At 33.8% G+C, this 27,995-nt stretch overlaps 2 protein-coding genes across 3 annotated transcripts in view; both read left to right on the top strand.

Moving 5' to 3' along the window:
* Nucleotides 1–27,995, top strand: part of LOC114340667 (glucose dehydrogenase [FAD, quinone]) — a 328,247-nt gene that overhangs the window by 92,219 nt on the left and 208,033 nt on the right. Inside the window, exon 7 of one of the 2 annotated variants that reach the window (XM_050659320.1) lies at nucleotides 1,535–1,668. In XM_050659320.1, coding sequence (XP_050515277.1) covers nucleotides 1,535–1,668 — 134 coding nt within the window. Of the gene's footprint in view, nucleotides 1–1,534; nucleotides 1,878–27,995 lie in introns of those variants that run through there. The other variant, XM_050659317.1, reaches the window with a different exon arrangement.
* LOC126890411 (glucose dehydrogenase [FAD, quinone]-like) overlaps nucleotides 1–27,995 on the top strand; it is a 263,810-nt gene that overhangs the window by 123,195 nt on the left and 112,620 nt on the right. The window lies entirely within an intron of this gene.

Genomic DNA, 27,995 nt, shown 5'->3' with positions numbered 1-27,995 from the left:
TTATGGACATCCAATGGACGTACATTGGAACGTCCAATGGACGTCCCGCCAAGGTACAATGGACATCCGATGGACGTCCAACGAACGTCCAGAGTTCACAAAATTGGACGTCCATAGAACGTCCGCTACAAACGTACAGTGTACGTTGTTGAAGCTTTCAGTGTACATCTTATGTACATTCAATGTACATCTGATGTACAGTCAATGTACGTCTTATGGACATTTTTGTTGGGCACTTTTCAGAAAGCAATCTAATGTCCATAATTTTTTGAATATATACATAGCAAAAAGCTTTTAGGTATCGGAAATAGTTCCTATAATACGAAACTTATACTTTAAAATATTACACAAAATACGTTTTTTATTTCTCTTTATTATAACTTTATTATGTATACTTTATTATAGGAATTTCACTAATGCACGACTGCACTTGCACGATAAACAGCAAACACAAAGATAGCACAGAGGATGTATTATATTGTATGTAATAACTTAATAAAGACAAAATTCAGATAATGGCGCCCTATGAAGCATGCAGCATGCACATTAAAAGAGGTTTATTTCTGTTCTGTTCCTTCCAAACATTATTTCTTAGAATTTTAGAGTCAGTACGGTTGTATATTACAAGCGGGTTTGCCATTCTGTGAATTATCATAAATAAATCCTCCTTCAGTATTGCACAACAATTACAGCGATAATCCCCTAAAAGTACCTTCCTAGTACTACTTTTAAGACCGATAGCGTGAAGAGCGACAACGTTGTCAAGAAGATTCTCATTTAGTTTGGCGGGAAATTTAATATAGTTACAAAATGCAAATTTAAGATTTAAATTGGTAGTGTCTAATTATTGTAAGTTCTATAATTACCGATGCGCGATGTAGCTCCGTTATTTGAAAAAGTTTACCATCGCTTTATCATCATCTAAATAGATTTAATTAAAATAATTTTAGTGGTTCAGTGTTTTAATCCAATGATGAAAAAGTATGTGACTACATTTATTAGAAGCTTCTTGTATTCTACTAATATTGCTTTGATTAAAACAAGAAGCTATATAATTACTAATAATAATAGTCGCGTTTTGTATAAAATCTCCATGGACCACAAATGGATGTCCAATGTACGTTGAAATCAAACGTCCAATGGACGTCGCGTAATGGCCGTACATAGTACGTCCAGTTTTGGTCCATGGACGTTTGGACTTTAAATGTACGTTATATGGACGTCCATCGGACATTGTGTGCTATATGGGTACTTCTCATTATTTTCTTTTGTATTTTTTGTTTGTTCCAATATACCATTCTAAATAGGTACATTATTTTATTTTTATTTTTCATAGTATTTGTCTAATTTTTTTTTTATATTGACGTATTTGAATTAGTATAAACGCTTTTGGTAATATATTATTGCTTTTTATTTAAATCTGTGCCTTCTAAAAGTTCAGTGCTTTTTTCCCATCAAAAATTGCGTAAACGTCGCTAAAGACTTTTCTCTTCAAAAGGAATAATATAAAATGACATGCATATTTATGTTACAGCTGGGATTCTGATGACTACTGGCGCTGTGCAATCCGTTACAATACTGGTGGAGAAAATCACCAAGCTAGTACACTTCGTATGGGCTCCACTGATGATGAATGGTCTGTTGTAGATGAAGAACTTAGGGTTATTGGTGTCCACAATTTGAGAGTAGCAGACGCTTCGGCTATGCCTGTCGTTACAAGCTCTAATACTAATGCTCCAATTGTCATGATTGCTGAGAGATGCGCTGACTTTATTAACCAAAGGTGGGGACATTATGGCAAAAACTAACTATATACATTAAATTATTTATATAATTATTTATACTAATATGTAATAAAAACTGCAATTTTGGGACTACTTTATTAAAATTGATTATTTCATTCATAGGAGATTCTGACTAATAGAAAGCTACAGAAATAAAAATTAAAGTGATAATTTTTGATAATATCCCGTCGTCAAGCATTATATCAGATGCCATTATGTGAACGGCCGTAGCTCAACGGCATGATCGCTGGCCTCATACACCAGAGCACGCAGGTTCGAGCCCTGCCAACGACAATCAATTTTTCATCTCTAAAAATGATACGAGCCATTTCACCGTGCCTTAGAGAGCACGTTAAGCCGTCGCTCCCTCTGGGCTAGTGTGTACATCGACACTATTTACTTGAAACAGGGTTAAAGATGTAAATGGCGCCGGAACCTGTCCGAAAGGATCTCCCCGTCAAACATGCCATACGATTATGTCAGATGCCCTTCGTTACTATCTAAAAATGAACATTCAGTGACATTAATGACAATATTAATGTTTTAGAACTGGTGTTCTTGTATCACAGAGATCACCAAGAAACACGTTTAGCAAATATTCAGGTAAAGATATCAATAAAATATTAGTTAAAATTGGATTGGCGAATAGGCTAATGCTGGTTACGCAAACCAAATTTTAAGCGGACTGTAGGGATATTATAACAAAAAATTCTTATCTTATGTAACTGGTAGGTCTCGATGTCTTCAATTATTACTAAGGTAAGAAAAGGAGGGATAAAGGGTTAATTTATTTTATAGTATAACTGAACCGGTGTTTTTTATGACGACACTACTTGTTAATTGCCTACGACTGACTCTCTTTGTACTATATGAAACGACGACTTAACAATGATTATGTTCTATGAATATAAGACTACAACTACTTACTACTAAAATCTAAAGGTAATTAAGAGGATCGGTACGTATTTTCGGCTGCAATGCTATTCAAATGGGGATTCATTTTTTTCGAATCCTGAGAAAACTAATAAGTATTTTTCAAAAATTTAAACGCAGAATGAAAGATTACGTTATTAGCGAGGGCCGAAAGTCCCTGAGAACTTCTATAATGTTTATTTTAATAAGTTACAGGGGTGAAAAACTAAGAGAAAATGTAGTGTGATATTTAATTTCAAATATCTCATTCGAAAGAAACTTCTTATATATTCTAAGGGACTTTCGGCCGTCGATAATAATTTAGTCTTTCATTTTATGTTTAAATTTTTTAAAAATATTTATTAGTTTTTTCAGGATTCGAAAAAAATGGACACCATGTCCGTGGAAATCGAACATTCGCTATCTTTGTCATACAACGCACTCATTCGAATATAATGTTATGATAAGACTCAAGACAGTGACAAGTAGAGATGTGTCCGACCCGCTATTTTGATATAGCAGTTCATTCTGCTACTGCTTTTTAACGCTTTTACGATGATAATAAAATCAATCAAAAAGTTGTTTATTAAATAGTATTATTAGTGTATTTGAAAAATAATAATTGATTTAAGGTGTACAATTAATAAAAAGGTATTTTCGTACTTCCGGGCCTAAAGTGACAACTTCACTCCCTTGTGACAGGTACTAAAGTGTCACATTTAATCCCTCCGGGATTAAATATTGACGAAACTCCCGGAACGATTAAATCACAAACAAACGAATTTAAGGGATATTTTATTGAAAAATATAATTAATTAGAATGGTAATTAACGTTAATATTCAAATTAATATTGTGACAGTTCGTCATATTGACCAGTCTTTCCTGGGTTAATGCAGCAGGTAACTGACGAGTAACAGATAGGTCCTTTTCATATTGAACTGGTGTTTGTTTCGAAGATCCTGCGGAAACAGGAAGCGAGAATGAGGACTGTGGCATAACTATAGTGGACGAATCGGCGACTTGACCAAATATTTTATCTGAAATTTTTTGTTTATTTTTAATAGACGATTCAATATATCCCTCGGCCACGTTGGAGGATTTCCATCCTCCATGTCTCTTCAGCACGTCTATTGTTGCTCCCGAATCAGCTAACAAAGACGCAGATGTGCGTCTAAAACAATGTCCCGTATAAGACGTCGCATTTTCTAATTTCAAGAAAGCTGCTATTTGCCGTGGAATTGTACCAAACATGTTTTTTCCTACTACTCGCGTAGTACATTCTTTGTTGATGTATTGAACAAAAAATTTTGAATGAGTTGTCCCTGTCTTTCGCAATGCCACATATTTCCGAAATATCGCCACAAAACTGATGGCACTGTTTTCTGAATTTTTGATCACAAAATTTCGGTCAATTTTATTTTTGGTGTTTCTAATCGCAATTAGGAAGGAATCGCCCAAATCTCTCACATCGTCGATTTCTAAATCAACCAACTCTTTTCCACGACAAGCTCCCGCAACGCCCAAAATAAGTGCAACCTACAAAAAAATTGATTTCTTAAAATTTCTGAATATAAACAAATTTCCAAATTTACCTTAAGCATTAAATATTTATCATCCGGAGCCTCCCGTAAGAACTGATCTACCTGCTCAGATGTGAGAATTCTTGACTTCTTTGGCTTAAATCCCTCATTTCTTCTCTTCAAAAAAGCTAATAATTTTGGAAATTTACTTATATCAATATCTTCTCTAATGTTAATAACCGATTTCAGCATTGAGTAATGTGCCCAGAGAGTTGAGGCACAAACCGCTTTTGATTTATCATCGAAGTAGACTAACAGCGCATTTTCAGTAGGTTGTCTCACATTTTTTAAGCGGCACCACTTTTTAAAAGCATCGTACTGCTGCTCGTATAGTTTTCTAGATTTCGGTGGTAACAATTCTTCACCTACTTCGGCTGCTCTTTTATCAATATCAGATACACCTTCTTCACTCATGATACCAATAATTATCAATAACAATGTTTCTTTACAATGACACTAGTAATGACAATGTTTCTAAATTATAACTGTCACAACGCAATGTTACTATGGTAACTTATTTTAAAGACAGTTTATTAAATGAGTTGAAGAGAGAAAAAACTGATTGAAATTATTGAAATAATTAATAAAATCATACCGGAAGTACGAAAAGTATCGTATATACCTTGCGACTGAAGTACATTTAATCCTTCAGGTAAATTATGGCCCTCCCTGCGGTCGGGCCATAAACTTTACCTTCAGGATTAAATGTACTACTTCAGTCCCGCGGTATATAATGTACTATTATTGTTTATATACTCTTTATGGAAAATCCAAGTATTTCAAGTCATTAAAGTTCAAATAAGAGTATTATTTTATAAGAGTTTGTTCCGACAACCGTAAATAGGTACGAGTTTAGCTATAAAGTAAAGTGCCCATGGTGGCATAAAATGTAGTAAATGCTAATGCTTCAAGTACGTACTACATTTTTGAAGATTTCACTACACTTAAAAAGCATTTGCTTTTCTCCGTAGTATTTGCTACTATTTACCAGCCTACATAGAAGAATGTACTACGCTTTTGAAGTATGTGCTTGTTTAGTAGTATTTTGCTTCAGTTTAAGTGAAGTTGGTGGGTGGACGTCTTCGGCGTAGGTATTGTTTTGTTACAATATGACAGCATCTATGAATGTGTGTCATAGAAAAATTTACAAACTAAGAAGAAGGTTCTTAATTTTTGGGTCATTCTTTTATCAAATAAAATTTAATAATTGTGAAGAAGATTAACAAATAACAATTGTTCATTTTTATCCTCGCGTAACTCTTTTGTCGCTTCGGATCTGAGTCACTCATTTTTACTCATGGACAATTCTAATAATTTGGTACGTAGAAATGTGAATTCACAAATCACAAGCACATGGAAAACTAATTCCATCACGATTGGTGTAATGCAGACACGGCTGGCGCTACGCTTTTTAGTAGATACTTCTGGTCAGTAATAGGTACTTATGTTGTGTAGTAAGTTCTTCTCAACAAACGCACCTACTTTTATGTAAAAGAAAATGCTACAAAGTAGTGACTATTTGCTGAAGCAATAGCATCTACTACGTTTTATGCATTTCGCCCATTTTCTTGAGTGAATTATTAAATGTTGGCTTCATATTTTAATAAAGATGATTTTAAGGTTTTATAATTAAAGGCTTCGCTTTTTACGGAGAGTTTAAACGCTTTTTTTTCTCGAAGAAAAATAATAAAATGATATTTTCGGCTCCTTTTCCTAAGTGACTTCTCTATTGAGGTTGGCGGTCAATATGGCAAATTTCTCTCTATTCTGGGCTTGATGAATTAAGTCATTTCCTGTTGTGTGGGTCCAATCTCTGATGTTTCGGAGCCAAGATTTTTTCTTTCTTCTTTAACCCCTTTTACCTTCGATCTTGCCATTTAATGTTACCTGGAGCTGCTCAAATTCCCTATGGCGCATTATGTGTCCTACATATGACGTCTATCTAATTTTGATAGTATTGACCAGATGAGGACGTGTGTTTATTATTTTCAGTCATTTTTCATTGGTTTTTCTGCTGGTCCAGCTTATTCTTAACATTCGGCGGTTCATCCATATTTCGAATAAATTCAATTTGTTAACGTCATACTGTTTTAATGTTCAGGTCTCGCAACCATATAGTAATAGAGACCACACATTCACACATAACACTTTAGTGTTCTCAATCTTATTGTGACTGATAGCTTGGGGTTACAGAGCATTTTACGCATGTTCATGAAACCAGACCTTGCTATTTCAATGCGTCTTATGATTTCTTTTCAGTGGTCTAGTTGAGTATTTAGCTCTCTGCCCAGGTATATGAAGCTTTGGGAACTCTGAATAATGACTTTAACAGCCTGTGACTTTCTTCTGATAATATGTTCATCCATATCTTAAGTTGGTCTTCTGTTTCCGCTAATAAACTTTTTTTCTTTTTCGACTATTTGTATAGTATATAAATAATGGTAACCACTGAATACATAATTAGTGAAAAAATAATCCTATCATTTACACAAGTAAAGGTTATCCAAGAACATTCAAAAACTGAACGAAACCGAAATAGCCATCTCTACCTTTCTAATGACAATGTCACTGTCAACCTAATGTTTACATCTGCAGTTTCCATACCAGTGAGAATTTTACTACACGTAATTTGCCGTGTAAAGAGAGAAAAAGTAGGGATAGCCGTAAAATATTTGTGAATTATGTACCCATAGCCTTAACGAAAAACTGAAAAATTTATTACAGGATCTGGACAAATAAATAGACCATATACTTCGAATAAAATAAATATGAGGCCAAAACAAAAATAATTTAAAAATACAATTTTATTATTAAACGCTTTTTGAAACGCTTTTATTTAGTTCAATAGTTTGCGTCAAATCTTTGGACGTTAATTTGACTGCCTTTTCTCCAATGCAAATGAATGAAAATTTGCAGACATATGCATTCGCGGGAACAATACACGAATAGTCAATAAAAATTTTTTTTTTGTTTATTAATTGTTTAAATAAAAAAAAACGATTTTTATGGAAAATGCATAAATTCTCTTGTTTTTTACAATGTAAAAACTTGAAAGTTTTACGGATTGTAGCTAATGATATGAACTACACATAATTTCACTTTTTACGTTAATTGTTTACGTTATGCTTCATAAATGAACAATAAAGTTTCAATTTTTTTGCCGATTACGACTACTTTTCATGTTAGCACATCTAACATATTTTAATAAACATGACGATATATTTTAATGTTTGAAAAGTGTAAGACTAAAAAGGAAAAATTAAAAAATATGAAAAAAAAATTTTTAAGAAACGCTTTTCTTTAGTTACGAGTGACTAAAATTAAAAATATTATAAAAAAAATCAATTAAAAACCAAAAAATAAAAAAAAATGAAAAAATCTAACACATTCGTTAAATAAAAGCGAGGGGCGAAAACCGTTTATTCGATGAAGACGCGCCACGCTTTTCTTTGACGAATGTGTTAGATCTTTTCAAATTTTTTTTTATTTTTTGGTTTTTAGTTGATTTTTTTATAATATTTTTAATTTTAGTCACTTGTAACTAAAGAAAAGCGTTTCTTAAAATTTTTTTTTTCATATTTTTTTTATTCATGAAATAAACTCAGCGATTTACCTTCGATGTCTCAAATTATTATACACTTGTTGCTCTCGTGCCAGTTTGACATAATTTCAAGTGTCACTCGGGAAACAAATCGATAATTTTAGAGCTCTCGTGCAATTAATACTGATAATATTATCGTTTCATCTTACCCAAGTAGCAATTTTTCGACGCATTGGTTGTCAGTACAAACAAATGCACTGTCTACAACGTTGCCCGAGAGCCTTTTCAGTTGTTTCGGCCAACGTCCCCTACCCCGACTGACATTACGATGTTACAACCTGTAGTTATACGGGCAACTAATTTATTACCATTTTGACAACTACATATCACACTTCAGTTTTTTTCAACAATCGCAACGACTTAAAAATGTTATAATGCTAAACTAATTATTATATAACATGAAGAGAAGTATCCATTCTCAAATGTGGTCTCGAGGTAAGAAAGTAGAAAACTCAAAGAGGTACCACAAAAATGTATATTATAAAAATGTCATACAAGGACGCGTTTCGGCTCTTACCGAGCCATCATCAGCTTGAAATACAGGAGCAAAGTCTAAAACTGTCCAGACCAGGAAGGAGGAAGAATCTAATAGCTTACATTGTATTGGGTTCTTTAGGTTTCATTCTAAGTTATAAGTAGTGTATTAGACATTAAGGGTATAAAAATTCATTTTAAGATTTAAATGACTTCCTCTTTGAGAGAAACCATCTTGCGAACAGCATTAATTATTATATTTTTTATTTGATAGAAATTTTCGATTTATTTAACAACCTGTTTATTTTTTTTAATAGCCGGTTTCCATTCCATTGTTTTATCAGTAGATTTGATATTTGATAACCATCTTTGTATCTGCTTTGGTAGACAGGGTTGCCTGGTCAGTTTTAACTCTTTCAGTAGTTTTGTTTTCACAAAATCAGTAGATTCTTTTTAGGCCATGTAAATATACAGTAATACAGTGATATGCACATCCGTCCTAAATGTCCCAAGAGCAATTCCACAAAATTGGAAACCTAATTATTCCAAACCACCAACTGGTAATTATCATTTTTTAGCTAAAATCTACTAAATCAAAAACTAAAATATACTTAAGTATTTTTGGGATATATTTGGGATTTTTTATAATAAAAACAACAGCTAACTTAAGGGGATAGGCGCAAAATGTCGTCTGTTAAAATGTTCAATGTATTTTAAATGTTTTCGTTTTTTGCGAATCCTTAGAAAACTAATAAGTATTTTTGAAAAATTTAAACGCACAAAGAAAGATTACGTTATTACCGAGGACCGAAAGTCCCTGAAAACTTCTATAATGTTTATTTTAATACGTTACAGGGGTGAAAAAAAAAGAAAAAATTTAGTGACTTTTAATTCCAAATATCTCGTTCAAAAGAAACGTTTTGGTTTTTCTAAATAATGCAGTCTTTCATTCTGCGTTTAAATTTTTCAAAAAGACTTATTATAGTTTCCTCATGATTCGACAAAAATGGATCAAATTCTGTTGAAATATACCAAAAATCTACTAAAAAATATTGCCTACTAGAATTTTTTAAAAAATATCAAAAATCTACCAAAAAAGTAGAAATCTACTAAATGTGGCAACGCTGTTAATGAGAATGATACACTTTTGACACTGGTCACATGACCTCTGTCACCCAATAAGAGGGTGCGTTCTAAAATGGTTTTGATAGTCGGCGCGGCCGAGTTTGGTTGGCGATTGGACTTTTAAGTTGTCTTATCCGTCTAACGTTGGTAATAAGGTATTTTTTTAGTAATATTGGTAATATTGTTTACTGCGCCATTTTGGATTTACTTGAGATTTTTGGGATGTAAAGAAAATGAAAACACAGAATATAAAAAATGCAGGCATTTTCTGATAACTTTAAAAGCACTATCAATACATTAAATTTATACAGAACATCTTTAACATAAATTTTGACTTTTATATTAAAATTTTATTTTTTACATTTGCATATTTTTTGTCAAAAATGTCATAAAAAAGCAGCGCGTGTGTTTTTTAAAGGTGAAAAATATCCATATTTGACGGTAATCTGAGATGCGTTTATAAATTTCACATCAGGTAATAAGTCCTTTATGTATTTATATCATATAAATTTAAATACCCAATACGATGTCAAAACAGTTTACTTTTTGGTTTTCGCATTCACCATACCGGTGTTAAAAATATAGGTAAAAAAACATAACTAGTCTGACTCCTTGAGCAACCATTGCACGCGCAGGTGCTTTTTATAGTCGCTTCAGTTGTCTTATGCGACGGTTACGAAACGATGTTGCTTAAACAGGAGGTTGCCTCGGCAGCGTCAAGACAAAAAAATCGTCCACCAAATCAGTGCAGAGTAGGGTCGTCTTTTAGGCAATAACAACGTTGTAAGAAAACGTTGCCACGCGGTAGACAACGTTGTCGCGTCGACAAATTGCTACTTGGGTATCTTTATTACCTTGACGATTCACCTTGATATTTTAAATATTTGAGACACGGCATGTGAATCCATCCCCACCTTGTTAGTTTTCTTCTCTCGGCAATTTAAGTTTTGAAATTATCGTTACCAACAACCTTGCTCTACTCCTTAAATAGCTATCTACGTCATCATCATTCTGGCTTTACAACCTTGTATTTGTCACAGCCTCCTCAAGAATTTCTTCGTCAGTCCTCCTCCTCAATCGTCCCTATCCATAGCTTTCTTCCGCCAAGCACGAATTTCTAAGCTACCTACAAAGTTCGCGAAATATTAATACATAGTGTAACAGGCAACGGACAATTTATTCCTAAAAACCTTAACCACTCTTTTTAATAATACGAGTATATGCGACAGCGGCAGAATTCCGGAAAGTTGGCTACAATTAACCTTCAAGTCTTCACCAAAATAATATATACCAGAATCTACAACAAGTGTGAATCGGAAATCAACGAGTCACAATTTGGTTTTAGGAACGCTTTGAGCGAAATGAGGCAGTGTTTTCCTGCAAGTATTAGTACAGAGGTGTAGAGATATGAACAAGGACATGTAGACAGTGTTATGTAGATTAATCGAACGCCTTTGATCATGTAAGACATGACCAACCAATTGAAATTCTATAAAACATAGGAATTGATAATAAGGACATCCGAATTGTGACAAGTATCTACTGGAATCAGACAGCCAGGGTGAAAGTTGGCAATTCGTCCACAGAGAGCAGTGACATCAGAAAAGGTGTGCGACAGGGATGTGTTCTGTTCCCTCTTCTTTTTAATATTAACTCGATCTTCTTGTAACAGTTTACTGAAGTACATGTCCCATGTTTCTAACGAAATTGGTGAGATAAAATCTTTTTTCTGGTTGTTGGTCCTAAGAGATTTAATAAGTTTCCAGCTTTCTGTACTTCTGCTTCCTCCTATGTACGTATTTATTTTTTGACAGTTTTGATCCCAGGATTCATTTTTTTTTCTGTCTTATCATTTGTCTCACCTTAGCTTGATGGTTTTTGTAATTAGACCAATTGGTATCTTTTTTTGCATTTAAATATTGTTCATACTTTTGTTTCTTTTGTTTTGTCGCTATGTCTATTTCTTCATCCCACCAGTATGCAGTATTTTGTTTTTCTTTTCGTAATATCCAAGGGCTTCTTTTGCTGCAAAGTGAATATTTTCTTTAATGTAATTGTAGTGGTCTTCGATTTTATTGAAATTTATATTTTCAAGTTTCTCGTTCAGTCTGTTTTGATACAATATTTTTACACTATCTTGTTCTAGGATTATAAGATTATATCTAACATCTTCTGCCATCTCTAAGCGAACTACTGGTTGTTCCTTCTGGCATCTTCTTGAAAACATTATTTTTGCTTTTAAGAAATGATGATCGCTTCCACAAACTGCACTTCTATATAAGCTCTTACGTCGTAGATTTTAAGATTTGATCTTGTCGTACAATCAAGTAATCTATTATAGATTTTAGATTCCTTGTTCTCTGTTTCCAGGTGTGTTTATGTATTTCTCGATGTTGATACAATCCATTTGTAATACGAATCCGATTCTGTTCACATGTTGTGATGAGTCTCGTCCCATTGTCATTTGTTATGTTTTCTCCGTAAGGACCAACTATTTCATAGTTTTATTTTTTTCCGACCCTGCCATTAAAATCTCCAAGCAAGATTAATTCCCTCTTATTTCCTATCGATGTTATTTCTCGGTTTAATTTCTCGTAGAATTCTTCTTTCTTTTTAACCAGTGCATCGTCGTTATTTGCATATACACCTATTATCGTTAGTTTATGACCATGTATATTGAGGTTTATTTTAATTAGCCTTTCATCTATGGCTTCTCAAGTGGCGATATATCTTCTTAGGCTTTTACGGATAATTATTGAGACTCCTTGTTGTGCTCTTTTTTCTTTTGATATGCCGCTATGGAAATGGTCGTAATACCCTAAGATTTCTGACCCTGTACCTTTTTTCTTGGTTTCTGTTAACACCAATATGTCCATATTGAGCTTCTTTGTTTCATTCGTTACTTCATTATGTTTTGTAGAGAGACCGTGTACGTTCCATGTTCCTATATTCTTGATCCATTTTCGGATCTTAAGTCGTCCTGTTTTATTCCATCCGTTCCGAGGCTGTAGATTTGGCTTTTTAACATTTATACAATTTTCTGAGTATTGAGGAGTTAGTCCAATGCCTCAATTCCCAACCTGGAGGACCGGGTGATTGGTTGTCAAGGTTTTCTTCCTCTAGCCTTTGATGGTTCAGCATCTAACTACAAGGCAGCAGCTTCGCCTCTACCCTAGGCAGGGGCCCTACAGGGTGCTATCATCCGGGCCAGATGAACCCTGGTTTTTTTACGAGGTTGTTACTCCTCCCCCTTCCTCCTTTATCCGGGCTTGGGACCGGCAACATAACAGCTAAACTATTCAATTCGCCCAGCCGTCATGCAGGCAAAGTTCACTTCAAATACTTTAGCTTTAAATTATTGAAAATATTTATAACATAAAATAGGCATGTTCGACAAATAAAGAAATTAATATATGCGTTGACTGATAACTGTACAGGTTGAGTTATCATTCAACGATTAAAGTATTTCGGTTACGAAGCTGTGAATACCCTTTAAATATATCTGTTTTATGAAATAAAAGAGAGACGTAACCGTCCGGAGCATTGGTATGGCGTTTATTCCTACAATTATGGATTTTAGTTTCGTTCCCATTAGTTACAGGTTTCTTTTCACCCCCGAAAAGGGTTAATATAAACTTACCCCAAGGTAAAAGCACACATGGGTACAGTATCACTTGTTTTGTTTGGCATGTTAGCTACATGTATTCCAAATTTCATGCCAATCCAAGAGGTTTTTTTTTTTAATTTAGAGCAAAAACCGTGAGTAAACGTACTATAAACCCCTATATACCTTTCATAAAGGATTTTAATATTTTTTGTACTATAAACCGTTATTTTTTATTACCAATATTATATTAATAACAAAGTCGGAATGTGGTTTAAGCTATCACACCTACGGACAATCGACTTAGCGTATAAAAATACTATGAAAAAAACTACAAGTTGCTGTAGATATCGCATTATTTCGAGCTTTTCGGCGAATAAACAATTATTTTGTGGTTATCAAACTAAGAACATATTTGAGTGATCGCGATGTTAGAAAATGTTCTAACATAACGATAATTTTATCATTTCTACTTCTATAAGAATCTTAATAAAATTCCTCGCATCCGTGACTATTTAAAAACAAACACATCTGCCTTATGTAGTTTCCAAATTAAATAATTTCGAGAAATGGCCTCCCTTTTTGGAGTCGGCGATACAAGGACCCTTGCACTATGAAAACATTAGATTTTAAGATACATCCTGTTTCCCAGAGGCTCGCTCGAAATTAAGAACAATTTCTATACCTTTAACTTGACCATGTGTGATTTAAACTGTCTCGCTATCGGACTTATGTTTCCTAAAATCAATAACGGCCTTTTGTCGCTACAGGACCCAATTAGGGCTTCTGTTTATTTCTGAAACGTAAATTAGACACGCATAGGACTTTGATAAATGAGTTCCCCTTCTTTTTGCGAACCCGAAGAAAAGATGAATCCTTATGCTTAGTCGGGTTTAGTTCTCTCAGTCACTTATTAGCCACCCTGATGGCTAGACGCTCGCGTTTTTAGCTCTACTCAGAATGTGTTCTCTCGAATGATTACATTCTCACTTCACAGCACGCATTTTCTCATTATAATTACTCGGTTTTTCACGCGAATTAATTATCTCACTCTTTATTAATCACATACTTGACTCTCAAATCGCGGCCCACTTTACTATTAATTATATGTACATAGCAAATGTATGTATTGTTATATTTCTATTTGATATGAAAATTAAATTTTGATAATTATAAACAAAATTCAATTCAATATAAAATATTTTCAATTTTCTCAACCACGGGCATATAAATTTAAAACAACCTGTATACAACAAATTGTTATATGTAATTTTAAGAAGTGATTAGAATAAGCGTACGAAACTCGGAACAATGTGCTTAGAATAAACAAAGTGAATGACGCGTACCATTATCGTTTCTTCGCGGAAGGTCGATCATTAGCCTATGCTAAATAAAACTCAGTGAAATAGATGATAGTTCATTATCGTTTTTCGCGGAAGGTTTCGATCATTAGCCTATGCTAAATAAGACTCATTTGAAAGAGAGAATAGGTCATTAAAATTTGTAAATAGTTAGAAAGTATTTTAGAATGGGAATTAAATATTTTCTTTTGAAATCCATTAAGCATATTTAGAAAGATTAAAAATTGGTTTTGAGGAATATTACGAATGAGAGTTGGTGGTGGAAGATTGATTTGTGAATTTGGAAGGGATATTTAGAAAGTAGGGGAATGAATGACAAAGTGAGAGCAGAATGTTTTGAGCTGTCAAGAAGTGAAGTCGAGTAGTAGACGGTAGTGTTCGAGGAGTGAGAAAGCCGGTGTAGTTCCGTGAGTGTGGAGTATCTATCGTGGAACGAGAAGTAGGCCAGGTCGAGAGTAAAAGAACCTCTTTGAGCCCAGAGTGTCCCGGTAGCTGATAGCAGTTTCGAAAAAGGTAGAACACAGCATCACGACAAAAGCAGGAACGAGAGCTATTCGAGCTAGTTTTTCAAAGGAGAACATCACTGGAAGCCAGGACGAGGTTTGATCGCAGCCAAGGATAGCAGGAAAGGGTTTTGTGTGAGGACATTTTCAGTTCACCAGGAAAAGGTCAGTCTCATTTGTTTGGACATGAATGTACGGGTTTTTCGTATTAAATTCCACATAAAAAATTGAATAACATAATCAATAATATCAGAAAAGCTTCATCAAACTTAAATAGAGTTGTTCCTAATAACTCCTAATAGTTAAATGTTAATAAAAACTTTCAATTGAAAACCAAAAGGAAATAAGATTCCCATTTGTAAATGTTATGTTTAAGAATAATAAGAAATAGCAAATATTAAGCATTGGTTGCCTTTTAAATAAAATAAAAAATATTTTGATTATAATTGTAACCCATATGTGTATTTTTTTTTACTCTTTTCTTTTCTATCCCGATTAGGAACCATTAAGAAATATTTAGAAGCCACGGAAGTAAGTAATTAATTTATAATTCGCCCTGAGATTGAAAACATATTGATATGTGATCTGGTTAATTAATTGGATTAGTATTAATACATTGATTAAATTAAGTAACATATAAGAATATTATCTCATATCAATAATCAAGATCACATCAACTGGCGCCCAACGTGGGGCATTGTAAAGTATTTCTAGTGGCAAATTTGAAGGATAGAAAGAGTAAAGCCGGTATTTGAAAATTTATATGCCTGTGGTAAAAAGTGAGATACTTACATTTGATAACATAAAATTTTAGATCTCTTTAGGTACAAATTTTACATAACTGATTTAATATTTTATTTTTACGATATTTACATTTGATATATTTATTGACAATTTATAATATTTGGGTGAGAAAAAGTCGTCTTGGTAACATACTAGTAAAATTTCATATTTGGCGGGGACAGTACTTCTTGAAAACAAATGTCTGTGACAAGAAGCCAAAGCAAGGACAACAAAAAACAAAAAGAACATTCAGACCAAGAAGATATTTTAGACAAGACAATCATGGCATCAGAACAGCAAGAATTATCAGGAATAGATAAACTATTACAACTGATGCAACTCCAGTCACAAAAAATGGATGAAGCAAAAAGGACAATGGATAAAAATCAGGAGGAAACAAAACTAGCAATGGATGAAGCAAAAAGGACAATGGATAAAAATCAGGAAGAAACATCAAAGAAAATGGATAAAGTGGATCAAAAAATGGAGGAAACACAACAAAAAATGGAACAGAAAATGGATAAAGTGGAGAAAAAAATGGATGACAATCAACAGGAAACAAAACAAGCGATAGAAGAGAACAATAAGAAAATAGAGGAACGCATAGAAAAGTATGAAATGAAAATTAAAGATCACATGCAAAAACAAGAAATGAGAATGAAGGACCACATGAAAGAACAAGAAATGAAAATTCAAAATAAAATGAAGGAGTTAACGAATTGCCAGAAAAAAGAAATGGAAAGTTTGGAAAACAAGTTGCAAAACGCTATTCAAGCAGACATAGAAGAAGTGGAAAGAAAGATTGCGGAAATCAATACGCAACAAAATGTCGGAGAAAGAAGAGAAATGGTTATACATAGCACAGATGACGTGAAGATAAGGTTTGGCGGGGATGTAAGAAGATTACACCCAGTGCCGTTCATTAATAGCCTGAAAAAGAAAATACAACACATCGGAAATTTCGATACAGCAAAAGAAACTATCAGAAACCATCTCAAATATGAAGCAAGCCTATGGTTCGATAGTAAAGAAGAAGAATTCGGCAATTGGCAACAATTTGAACAAAAATTTTTGAATTATTTCTGGGGAAAGTTCCAACAATTGGAAATTAACAAGGAATTGCAAAATGGGAAATACAATGATAGGATGGGTGTATCAGAAAGGACATATGCTTTGCAAATTTACAATAATGCAAAACATTTACAATATAATTACTCATCGGAATAATTAGTCGAAATGATTGCAAGACATTTCGAGGAAACGCTGGAAGACCATATCACATTGCAAAATTACAAAGACATAGATAGTTTATGCCAATTCCTACAAATAAGAGAATCACGTCTAAGAGAAAGAAAATCAAGAAGGTCGCGAGAAGATTACAGGCCCCGAGAAACACAAGATTACAGAGATAGAAATCAAAATAGGAGGGACTATACAAGACGAGATTTTAATCCCAGAAGGGAAAACGAAAATAGAGACAACGGAAGAGGAAATTATGAACAAAGAAATAGGCAATGGAATGAGGACAGAAATCGAGAATACCAGAATAGAAACACCACACGCTCAAATCAAGAAAACAGAAATAATGGTAGACAAAATGAACAGGGATATCGAGAAAACCGAAACAGATCCGACAGACCAAGAGAAAATAGAAGAGAAGTGAATAATACCCAGACAGATGAATATGACGGAGAGAGACATTATGACGAAAATATAAACAACGATGAGCAACCGGCGTCTTTTCACGACGGCGCTCACTAAAAACCAAAAATCAAACAGGAATCTTTTGTCACCCCAAGGAGTTTATTAAATTGGCAGGAAACAACGAAAAGAAAAATGGAGTTAATTTAAAATTTGTGGATGGATTTATCAACGAGAAACCAATTAAAATTATGATAGACACTGGATCTGAAATAACATTGGTCAACAGAAAACTAATAGAAGAAGTTAACTTAACAAATTTAATTTATAAAATACCTAGGGTAAATTTAGTGGGCGCAAACAAACGGACATTGGCAACTATAAATGAAGGCATACGAGTAATGGTACGACTGGGCAAGAATATGTATGCACTACAATGTGTAATAATGCCAAACATGTCACATGACATGATAGTAGGAGTGGACGAATTGGCAGAAAAACATGTAGTGATAGATTTTAAAAATAATACGATGAAACTAACAGAAGAAAAAGAAAAAGAACAGGACAAGGAACATGAGAAACAAAATACGGACGAATCAGGTAAAGAACAAACAGTGGAAATGAATTTGGCAGCGAAGCAAGGACAAAGAAGAAAAAGGAGAAAAGGTCAGAAAAAGATAAAAGAAAATGAAACCTGTGGCTCCTCAAAAGAAGAGTTGAGCCCAGAAGAAGAAAATTTGAGAGTATCAGAAACAAAGGAAACCTGGGATTCCTCAAAAGAAGAGACGGGCTCAGGAGAAGAAGAAATAAAGCTAAAAAATGAAAGTGAAAAGAATATGATTGAAACAGTGGTATTTGAAGAGGAGGTATATGCAAACGAGGATGCAGAATGCACGGTAAACTTGTGTGAAGAATCTGAGAAAAAAGACAGAAAATTGATATGTGGAGAAGGGAAAGAAAAAGAATTGCGGTTGATGTTAAGAAACTACGAAAATTTGATCAATGAGGAAAACAGAGGGGCTAAAAAGTACGAACATTCATTTGAGGTGAAAAACTTGGGAAATTTTCGATCAAAGACTTACCCGATTCCATACAAGTATCGACAAGAGGTGAAAGAAGAAATAAATAAAATGTTGGAAGATCAAATCATCGAAAGATGTGATTCACCGTATGTTAACCCGATTGTGATAGTAAAGAAAAGCAGTGGAGAATTGAGATTATGTTTAGATGCCAGGAATATCAACCAGCACACTGTATCACAATATGAATCACCTCTAAACATCGAGGCCATTTTTGGAAGAATCACCGGGTCACACATATTTTCGAAAATTGACTTAAAACACAGTTTTTGGTTGATACCGTTAGCTGAAAAGTGTAGAAACTACACCGCTTTTTCTATTGATGGTATTGTCTACCGGTTTAAGGTAGTGCCGTTTGGATTGCAGAGTGCTTGTGCTGCACTCGTCCGAGCTCTACATACCATTTTGAATCGCCACGAAGATTTCATAGTTCATTATATCGATGATTTATTAATTTTTTCACAAGATACTCAGAGTCATCTGAAACACATAGAAATAATTCTGGAAGAATTGGACACAGCGGGATTGAAATTAAACATTGAAAAATGTCAATTTTTTCAAAAAGAAGTCATTTATTTGGGTTTTCAATTGGACACCAAAACAGTAAGATTATCCGAAGACAGAGTCAAGCTCATAGATGAATACCCAAGACCAACGAATTTGAAAACATTGAGAGGTTTTCTTGGCACGATTAACTATTTTAAAAAACTGATTCCCGATTTGAGCCAAAAGGAAATCCCTCTGATAAAGTTGCTTAAAAAAGGAATAAAATGGAATTGGAAAGAAGAACAGGAGGAAGCTTTCGAAACATTAAAACGAGAATTCGCAAAAGGAACGAAAATATACCACCCCATTTACAATTTACCTTTTATACTCCGAACTGATGCGTCCATACAAAAATTTGCAGGAGTTCTGTCTCAAATACAAAACGACCAAGAAGTGCCGATATGTTTTATATCGCGAGTGACTAAAACACATGAGGGAAAATATAGTGTTACAGAATTGGAGTTTGCCAGTGTACTATATTGCGTGAACAAATTGAGGTTTTACTTATTGGGAGCAAAATTCACAATCGAAACAGACCATGCAGCTTTAGTACATATCATGAAGAATAGATTAGTAAATAATAGAATACATAGAGGTATTCTATTATTACAGGAGTATGATTTTGAGTTCCGATATATAAAAGGAAAAGACAACATAATAGCCGACGCTCTAACACGGGATGAGGACACGGGAAAAAAGGAAACAATTACTCTACAGGTGGGACTAAATAGATTAATACAAGAAGAAGGGATATATTCGTTAAATGAGATAAGGACAAACCAAGAAGACCTAGAGGAAAGAGGGAAAAGAAGAGCGGAAGTAGAAAATGACATATATTTTAAGAGAATAGACGGAAAGGAACTATATTTAGTGACACAGACATTGGCCGAAAAGATAATAAAGAAATTACATGAGGACAATGGGCATATCGGTAGCAGAAAAGTTTGGCTCGTTTTTAGGGAAAATTACATCAGCCGACAGGATTACCGCATTGCAAAGGAAATTACCCAGAAGTGCGATGTATGTCAAAAATATAAGAGTCGGAATTTCAAAAACGAAAATGTTGCCAAAAATATTGAAGCCCGAAACAAACTAGACATTGTAGCAATAGATATGTTAAGCGATCTAATTATGACCACTAAAAGGAACAAACATATTCTGGTAATGGTGGATGTGTTTTCAAAATACGTAAAATTATATAGTTGCCGCACCACAAAGGGGGAGGAAATATTAAGAAAAATCGACAATTTTATAGCCATAGTAGGAACACCAAAAAAGATCCTACTGGACAATGCAACGTATTTCCGAAATGATCGTTTCAAGGGACAACTTCGAGAACGAGGAATAGAGACAAATTTTGTCAGCATCAGGCATCCACAGAGTAATCTTTCGGAACGATTCATACAGGAAGTGACGAAATTTCTTCGCATTGCAACAGATGGTCAACATCGCCACTGGGACAGGAAAATGGCGGAAATAGAAAGGTATCTAAATACAATTCCGAGCACAGTAACAAAAGAGACCCCAGAATACATCATGAAGGGTGTATTGCCGATAAGGCCATGGGAAGACCAAGAGCCAAAAGAATATCAACAGGTGATTGAAACCGTACAGAGAAGATTACGGCGAAGCAACGAAAAATATATCCAAAGACAGGAACAAAATAGAAAAAGAAGACCAGTGACTTTCCAAAAGGGTGAAAAAGTACTCGTGAGGGCATTACGAGTATCAAATCTTCCTGGGGGCATTTGCGCAAAGTTGATGCCTGTTTTCGAAGGCCCGTACATCGTGAATAATGAAAATGGGATAAATAGTTATGAGTTGAGGCACAGGAACTCGGAAAAGATCCGAGGAATTTATAATATTCACGATGTATACAAATATCACGAATAAAAGACAGAATTACATGAAGTAGATAGTAAGTTAGGATATAAGACGTAGATTAAAGTAAGGAAATATACAGGGAGTTGGTTTTGCCTCGAGAAAATTTATTTAAAAATGCAGATAAATTTTATCGAATACAAGGCGGGGATTTGTTATATTTCTATTTGATATGAAAATTAAATTTTGATAATTATAAACAAAATTCAATTCAATATAAAATATTTTCAATTTTCTCAACCACGGGCATATAAATTTAAAACAACCTGTATACAACAAATTGTTATATGTAATTTTAAGAAGTGATTAGAATAAGCGTACGAAACTCGGAACAATGTGCTTAGAATAAACAAAGTGAATGACGCGTACCATTATCGTTTCTTCGCGGAAGGTCGATCATTAGCCTATGCTAAATAAAACTCAGTGAAATAGATGATAGTTCATTATCGTTTTTCGCGGAAGGTTTCGATCATTAGCCTATGCTAAAGAAGACTCATTTGAAAGAGAGAATAGGTCATTAAAATTTGTAAATAGTTAGAAAGTATTTTAGAATGGGAATTAAATATTTTCTTTTGAAATCCATTAAGCATATTTAGAAAGATTAAAAATTGGTTTTGAGGAATATTACGAATGAGAGTTGGTGGTGGAAGATTGATTTGTGAATTTGGAAGGGATATTTAGAAAGTAGGGGAATGAATGACAAAGTGAGAGCAGAATGTTTTGAGCTGTCGAGAAGTGAAGTCGAGTAGTAGACGGTAGTGTTCGAGGAGTGAGAAAGCCGGTGTAGTTCCGTGAGTGTGGAGTATCTATCGTGGAACGAGAAGTAGGCCAGGTCGAGAGTAAAAGAACCTCTTTGAGCCCAGAGTGTCCCGGTAGCTGATAGCAGTTTCGAAAAAGGTAGAACACAGCATCACGACAAAAGCAGGAACGAGAGCTATTCGAGCTAGTTTTTCAAAGGAGAACATCACTGGAAGCCAGGACGAGGTTTGATCGCAGCCAAGGATAGCAGGAAAGGGTTTTGTGTGAGGACATTTTCAGTTCACCAGGAAAAGGTCAGTCTCATTTGTTTGGACATGAATGTATGGGTTTTTCGTATTAAATTCCACATAAAAAATTGAATAACATAATCAATAATATCAGAAAAGCTTCATCAAACTTAAATAGAGTTGTTCCTAATAACTCCTAATAGTTAAATGTTAATAAAAACTTTCAATTGAAAACCAAAAGGAAATAAGATTCCCATTTGTAAATGTTATGTTTAAGAATAATAAGAAATAGCAAATATTAAGCATTGGTTGCCTTTTAAATAAAATAAAAAATATTTTGATTATAATTGTAACCCATATGTGTATTTTTTTTTACTCTTTTCTTTTCTATCCCGATTAGGAACCATTAAGAAATATTTAGAAGCCACGGAAGTAAGTAATTAATTTATAATTCGCCCTGAGATTGAAAACATATTGATATGTGATCTGGTTAATTAATTGGATTAGTATTAATACATTGATTAAATTAAGTAACATATAAGAATATTATCTCATATCAATAATCAAGATCACATCAGTATGTTGTATGTTTTTTGTTGTAGTAAACCCAATAATAGATATATTGTGCAGTACTTGTAAGTATAGTAGTGATTGTGTTAAATAAAATAATTATCCCACACGTTTTTGAATCATTTCAACACCGATTTACACCTTGCTTCGACTCGACAAAGATTATCAGAGTCTAATTATATCAACCATTGTAGAAGCTGGTTCCCGTCTTGCGTGAATGACAAGAGATATTCACCAGGTCCATTTAATCACTGGTGCAGCGTCCCGCACATGCGACTAGTCGCATTCGGTTCAGCGACCAAAAATGCACCAAAGAACACCATAACACTATCAATTAAATGTCAGAAAAATACTTAATTTTACCGTAATTTGTTAGTATCAATTAATCGTACCATATTTCGGCTTCTAGACGACTTCCATTGGATTCAGCGACCCAAAAAACTTGTAATAACACCATCAAATCACGGGAAGCTAGAATTTCCCACGGGACCCCATGTTGCGACTTGACTACATCTGGTAAACATTTGTGGTAATTTAACACGTTGACGGACAGTGCATCAAATGTATAAGCAAGTGTTGTGACACTATTTATAGTTTGTAAAGAGAATTAGGAAATTCTGAATTTCTTTTAGCGCTGATAGTTTATGAAAAGAATGAGTTTTTAACATTTTTTGCAAACATGTGGTCGACGACCATGGACGTCATGTCACATTTCACATGCATTTGTAGATGTAATGTGACATTTTCTGATACCGATTGTTCGTCACAACTCGATATTTTGGAAATGTCGTCTATAAACGTTGTGTCACATTACAACAAAGGAAATTAGACGTCTACGTAGGGTGGAGCGCTGTTATATGGAAAAAAATAAAATATCAATTTTTACAAACGCATGGTGCGGAGTCGACGCTACTGTGGGAAAGGATTGGAAAAGTTAATTGTCATTTTTTATATTTTGACTCTTACATCTGCCCGAACGTGATTCAAATTTTGAAATTTGAAAAACATTTTTTTTTGCATTTTTACCTACGCGGGGTGCGGTATGAATTCGCTTCTAGGATATGAATCGAAAACTTCAATAACACCTATTTCTATTTTTATCAGAATAACTGCCCCAGCGCTACTTAAATTGATCTATTTTGGATTTCTCGCCAACCCCCTAACTAACGCTGCAACCAAAGAGTTATAATCAGTCACAGGAGTCGACCTTCACTCTCCCACTCAATTTCAATTATAAGTTAGTAGAACACAAAACCATATTGGCTAGAATTATTATAGTTTTCCACGATAAGTATATAACATTATTGAAACCTTATGAAGGCAGAAAGGACGAAGACGATTACAAAGAGAAGCTATTAAAGTTTGGTGAGGATAGAAAGAAATTGTTTGATATTGCAACTTGCAAATGTTTAGAGTTCAGAGATTGCAACTGTCCTAGAAACCGAAAGATTCCAATGCCAGAACGAAATTTCTTAATCGACCAACGAACTGACTATAAAATAATGATTAATAGTTTAGATCGTGAAGCGACCAAAAAAATTGAGATGGATTTACATAGATTGCACCAACAAGAGCAACGTGAAGAACAAATAGACTTGCAAATAGGGGTGGAATCCATTCCTAGTACTTCTAGACTACCTACAACTTCAAAGATACGACCGAATGTTCAACAGCCAGATACATTAAACAAAAGCGGTGAAATTGAGGACTTCTAATCGCAATCGATTATTTCCACTTCTTCACTCACAATGACTTATGTCACATTTTCGGTTGTCGCCAGAACATTAGATCGTTATGGGGTTTCAGATGGTGCTGGAGTAGCAATCATTTCTGCAGCTTTCCACGACATCGGTCTTATTACTGAAAACGATGGGTTATAGACAGAAATAGAGTTCGACGAGCTCGTTCTAAAGCTAGGACTACTTTGTAAGTCTATTCTGACATTTCATTCCTCGAAATCTATCGATGTAAATCAAATGATGGCTGTTGGTTGTGATGGGACTGTCGTTAACCAAGGAAACAAAGGTGGCGTTATTCGTTTATTTGAAATCCAGTTTCCACCTCCACTCCAATGGATCATATGCCAACTACACGCCAATGAACTGACATTGCGTCATCTTTTTCAACATCTAGAATCTAGATGCACTAGAAGTGGACCAAAAGATTTCACAGGCCCCATTGGCAAGGCAGTTACTAACTGTGAAGTATTACCCATTGTTTCGTTTAATGCAATTAAATGTACGTTGCCCGATATTACCAAATCGACACAGGAATTAAGCACCGATTAACTATATCTACTACAAAAATATCAGTATATTAATAGTTGGACATTGTGACATTGTGATGAAAATTTTGTGAAAAAATATCCTGGTAAACTAGTTCACCCTAGATGGTTGACAATGGTTAATCGGATACTGAGATTAAATGTCTCAAGCCAAACTCCGTCAGAAAACCTAATTATACTAAGCACATTTATTTTAACCGTCGATGCTCCTATGTGGTTCAGGATCAAGACTAGTATAGGCCAATTTGTATTTTTGGTGCCAAACATTTATATGATACGATAAAATTGTCGCGTTATTTGCCAAACCACTTGAAGAATGTTATTGTCCCAGTCATACAGAGAAATGCATTCTTTTGACATTCAGAGAATCTACTACTAGGAATGTTACCCGACAACAGACAGTACGTCAGAGAAGTTGAACTCGCAGAATATTGAAGATCAGAGAGACATCATACATAGGAGCCTTACATATTTTCCAAGTACCTGCTTTAAATATGGATGCTGATGATTAAATCGATATGATAGATTGGAAAACCAAAACCTCCACTTACGAAGAATTTAAGTAACGAAAGGATATCTCAGGCCATCACGGTAAAATTCCGTGTCACACACAATCCTCTGAAAGGTGTGTCAAATTAGTTACAGAAGCAAGTGCTGCCCTCTGTGCCTCTGTGGGTCACAGAGGAGAGACGGATTCATTAAGAATACGCTCAAATCATGCCTTTGGATGCTTAAATTTGATACTAAGGAAGACTATCGTTCACAATATTATATTGACTATTTTTCTTTTTTTTTTCTTAATATTATAGTCTTAATAGCTTAAATAAATTAATAAAACATTATCGTTGACTCTAGTTGACCCTATCAAATTTTTTTTAGAATTTTTTTTTACAAAGTACAAAAATTTCAATCACCGTGGGGCACTTTTCAGACTGAAAATACGAAAAAATGTCATCCAAGTTTTTCATTCGAAAATGAAAGAGGCATCAATTCCGCACCCTGCGAAAATGAAATTCGAAAAAATAAATTTGCGTTCCATCCTAGTCTACAGGCGTTCGGTCCATCAACGTGTTAATATATGCGCGAATTTTTAAATTTATTATATAGGTCCACGGACATGACAAATATTTTGTGATAAGCTTGAAACCTAGATAAATTCAAAAGCTGATCCAAATAAATTAATTTTATATCTAGTACAGAGAATAGAAGATAAAAGCAAATCGTTTAACTACAATTTGTTTTGTTATTTCCAATATGTTGTTTAAAACCTGATTTCCAGTACTATTCATTACAAAGGTGACTGTCCGCGGACGAGATATAGACCAGGAACCGAAGCTTTTCACCTCTCAATTTTTACAGAATGGATGGATTTGCTTGAAAATTTGAGAATAAGTAGTGGATAGTCCAAGGATCAAAATCTATATGATGCCGAAAGACGCTTTTACCATGGGGGTGGTTGCCACCCAATCTCGGGGGGTGGAAATTTTTTTTATATTTATTATAATATTTTGACCGCAAAAGTTGATAAAAACATTCATTTTAAGTAAAAAATGTTCTATACATTTTTTTTGGTAAAATTAATAGTTTTCGACTTATTCGCTATCGAAAGTGTTAGTTTTATATCGAAAAAATCAATGTTTTTCGATATTATACTCATTTACGATTCACTCAATTTTTGCCGCAGAAAAATTTTTTTCAAACGAAGTTCTTGAGAATTAAAGAACCTGCCATTTCATATTTAAACATTTTTTCGTATCTCTGATGCTAATCTTTCTATTCTGAAGAAAATGGCATTTTTTACCAAACTACAAAAATCGTTATTCCATTTTAACTCAAGTTTTTTTAAAACTAATCAATTTAAGCCAGTCAAACTTCTGAAATCTATTAATAATACATAAATAAAGAAGATTCAATAAGGCCAATGACTAAAAGCACCGCTAACTTACATTATTATGCTTCCAATTGGATTTCTCCCTTTTTTTTCAAATAAATATATTGATTTTTTAACCGTAACTTCTTTATTTTTATCCTAGAAAGTTTGTTAAAACACAATTTTGTAGGTTTTTACAAGATATATCAGGTTATTGATACTAAATCCTTTTAAAATCCTCAGTTGCAAAAAGAGGTGACTTTGAAAGGGCTGGTAAAGGTGGTTTTTGCATGTTATTACAAGTTTTAATTGTCAATAGCTCAGTCAATTTTTGCCGTAGAAAAAATTTTTGCTAATAAATCTCTTGAGAATTAAATAAGCTACAATTATATTTTTTCATATCTCTGATGCTAATGTTTCTATTCTGAAGAAAAGGGCATTTATTATCAATTTACAAAAATTCGTTATTCATTTTTAACTCCATTTTTTTTAAACTGATCATTCCAAGCCGGTCAAACCTCTAGAACCTATTAATAATACATAAATAAAAAAGACTGAATAAGGTCAATGACTAATTTTTAATTAGGGTGGTAAGTAGGGGGAAGTTTCCGATCACTTTTGCGCTGAAAAAAATAGGGACTGACATTCTTTTTATTATAAGTCACTTAATTTTTGAGCTAGGGACTATTTTTTTATTTTGGAAGATAGGTAATTTTAAATACTTTAAATTAGTTCAAACAAGTTATTCTCGAAAATGCATAGTTTTCCCGTCTTTTGACTTTGAAACTACAATATTTAGCATTTGACGAAGAAGAGCTAACATATAATAAAGTATAGCTCGACGACTATTGGTCTTAAAGAAAATTAAAAAAACGGTTTTGTTTACTTTTTTAAAAGGTATATTTTTGTTAAGCAAAGTTTTTTTGATAAAACGAAAAGTTTTTGAATTATTAGCAGAAAACTGATTAAAAGCATTGATTTTTTCGATATAAAATTAACAGTTTCGATAGCGAATAAATCGAAAACGGTTAATTTTATCAAAAAAGTATAAAGCACGTTTTTTTGCTTAGAATGAACGGTTTTACCAACTTTGGCGGTCAAAATAAAATAAAGAATTTCCACCCCCGAGATGGGGTTGCAACCACCCCCATGGTAAAAGCGCCTTTCGGCCCCATATAGATTTTGATCCTTGGACAATCCACTACTTATTCTAAAATTTTCAAGCAAATCGATCCATTCTGTAAAAATTGCGAGGTTTTGTCCTATTTTAAGCTTTATTACTTGGACTAATAATTTACATTCTGTGGACAAGATAAAAACGCAAAAAATAAAAATTTTAAAAATAAATGGATTATAACGCATTTCAAACAGGGCAAACTTACCAACACAAAAAATTTAAAGGAAAAGCAA

The sequence above is a fragment of the Diabrotica virgifera genome, chromosome 8, assembly GCF_917563875.1.
Source record: "Diabrotica virgifera virgifera chromosome 8, PGI_DIABVI_V3a".
Classification (NCBI taxonomy): domain Eukaryota; kingdom Metazoa; phylum Arthropoda; class Insecta; order Coleoptera; family Chrysomelidae; genus Diabrotica; species Diabrotica virgifera.
This window is presented reverse-complemented; position numbering and strand designations above follow the sequence as displayed.